This window comes from Sprattus sprattus (genome assembly GCF_963457725.1).
Source record: "Sprattus sprattus genome assembly, chromosome: 3".
In the NCBI taxonomy this organism is placed as follows: Eukaryota; Metazoa; Chordata; class Actinopteri; order Clupeiformes; family Clupeidae; genus Sprattus; species Sprattus sprattus.
Window position 1 is genome coordinate 24,197,735 of NC_137922.1, and position 2,500 is coordinate 24,200,234.

Below are 2,500 nucleotides of genomic sequence, written 5' to 3' on the forward strand. Positions count from 1 at the left end.
AAAAATAATAAATTCATAGGAAGTGTTTCACAACTCCTGTCTAACCCCCTAGGGCCAGTGCTTCCAAAAACCGCTCCGCCATTTCCACATGTAGCACAGCCATCCTCAGCTGGGGTTTGTGAGCGAGGCTTGTGAACCTCTCAGAGGAGGATGGACTGGATGTGAGACTCTTTGACCTGAGCTGCAGAGTAAATGTTACAGTACTCTCACACACACACACACACACACACACACACACACACACACACACACACACACACACACACACACGTCCCCTCCGATTAGGGAGCACACAAGCCTCCCTCCCCAAACCTCCCAACACAGGGCTGACGTGAGAGTCCACCATTTTACTACGGACAGGAGCACCAGAGGAGCCACAGGCGATCACCTGAGTAGTACCTGTGTTATAGTAGAGCCTCCTTTAGACCAGCTCAGAACAGGCCAAACTTCATCTCCCTTACACTCATCATTTAGTATAAAAGGATTTCAGAGGTTTGGGGCCCATTTCTTCTATATTTTGATAATACTACTTTCTCACATATTCCTGACTGAGACTAGACTGGCCTTAACCTGCTAATATGTCGTATCTTGTACTCTGCTGGGGTTACTACCTATTGTAATATTTTGCTGAATTTTGATAATGTATATGTGTCTATTTTTTGTATTCAATCCTCATTACTGACTGTGTGGGGTTGTTGTCTTTTGGTTTGATTTGATTTGTGGTTGTTTATTTTATTTTTGTAAACAAAAAAGGAAAAAATTGTATACATCATTTTCTATCTGACTTTGTACTGTGTTTTGATATTAATAAACAAACTTGAAAAGAAAAAAAAGGATTTCAGACACTAGATTAGGCAAGTTTATGTACAAAGCACAGGTCATGACCATTGGTAATTCAAATGGCTGTAAAAAATGTAATAGAAAGGTATAAAATCAGTAGAGTAGACTAGTAAAGTGTGTTCACAAACAAGTTTTTTGAGTGTGTTAACTTTTGACTGTGTCTGAGTGTAACCACACAGTTGGGAACCACTTGGAACTCTGTTTTAGAAGGAAATCAGGATTCTCCGTCTCTGAATATTCTGTGACGTTCTCTTAGATGGAGAACCCGTCAGCAACATGGCCCTGGTCACCTACAACCCGGAACAGCTGCCCCCGGAGAACTCCTCCTTCCTAGAGAGAAACTTTGTGTGTCGCTTCCGTTGTCTCCTAGACAACTCCTCAGGCTTTCTGGTGAGTAGAATCTCTTTTACAGAAGTCCCAGTGTCCATTGCACAACATTTATTGCCTACATTTCCATAATCGAAATGAATGTCTTGAGTGCAGGCATAGTAGGGCTGAACGATTCATTGCATTTGCGATTAAATCGCGATATGGTAAAACGCAATTTTCAAAAATGCACAGCAGCAAAGCCACCGATTTGTTGTTCTTGTTTTTGTAATTAGCAGTTCAAATGTGGGACATTTGTGGGAAAGGGTAGGTATGGTATGAGTTAGCAGCTATGAAACTAGGTTAGGGTAATGGTAGGAATGGGTCTATGAACCCAGGTTAGGGTGAGGGGTTAGGGCTGGGCAGGCCCCAGATTAGGATTAGGAGAAGAGACTGGGATACAAACCCTGGTCACCTTAGGGACTAAAGGATAAGTGAAGTAATATGGCCACTTCATCAGTATCAACGCCACAGCACAATGTGATCTAGAGAGAAGAGGGAGAAGGAGAGGTGGCCCTGCATAGTGTTAGGGAAGTCTGTTGCAATGGATGCTGGATCTTGATGCCTAACTAAAGAATGCACTAAAGAGGAATGTTCTTAGTCTAGACTTAAAAGATGAAAAGGGTGTTCACTTCTGGGATGGAGATAGAAAGATCATTCCACAGGAGGGGGGATTGTGTGTGTGTGTGTGTGTGTGTGTGTGTGTGTGTGTGTGTGTGTGTGTGTGTGTGTGTGTGTGTGTGTGTGTGTGTGTGTGTGTGTGGTGACCTGCTCCCTGGGAACTGCGGGGCCTTGGTGGGCAGTAGGGGACAGTTAATTCCTTGAGGTAATTCGGCGCTAAGCCGTTTAGGGCTTTGTATGTTAGAAGGAGTACTTTGAAATCAATTCTGCTTTTGGCAAGGAGCCAGAACAGAGAAGCAAGTACATGTTCTTTAGTTCTAGTAAGTGTGCCAGCAGGAGCGCTCTTAACTGAGTTGTTGCGACATCCGGACAGGAGAGTGTTGCAGTCTAGTCGCAAAGTTATAAATGCATAGATTAGTTTTTTCTGCATCCTGAAGTGATAGGACAATATTGCATAGATGGAAAAATGATGTCTTTGAGATCCGTTTTATGTGTAAGTCGAATGAAAGGTATTGGTCAATAGTAACACCAAGATCTTTGACACTTGTGTTGAATCTTAGTGAGACGCCATTGAGTGTTAGTAGACGGCTGGATAGTGTCATTCTCACATGTTAAATGTGTAGTATCCTGTTGCATGTGTAGTGTTCAGAGTTGAGGGCACGTCTGTCTGTCT

General features: G+C 43.0%; 1 protein-coding gene across 1 annotated transcript in view; it reads left to right on the forward strand.

The window, feature by feature from the left end:
* The window catches only part of ahr1b (aryl hydrocarbon receptor 1b), a gene marked incomplete at both ends in the record, with an annotated part of 71,583 nt that overhangs the window by 50,788 nt on the left and 18,295 nt on the right, over positions 1–2,500 (forward strand). Inside the window, one exon of the mRNA XM_080835408.1 lies at positions 1,097–1,230. Within this exon, the coding sequence (XP_080691534.1) occupies positions 1,097–1,230 (134 nt within the window). The remainder of the gene's footprint in view (positions 1–1,096; positions 1,231–2,500) is intronic.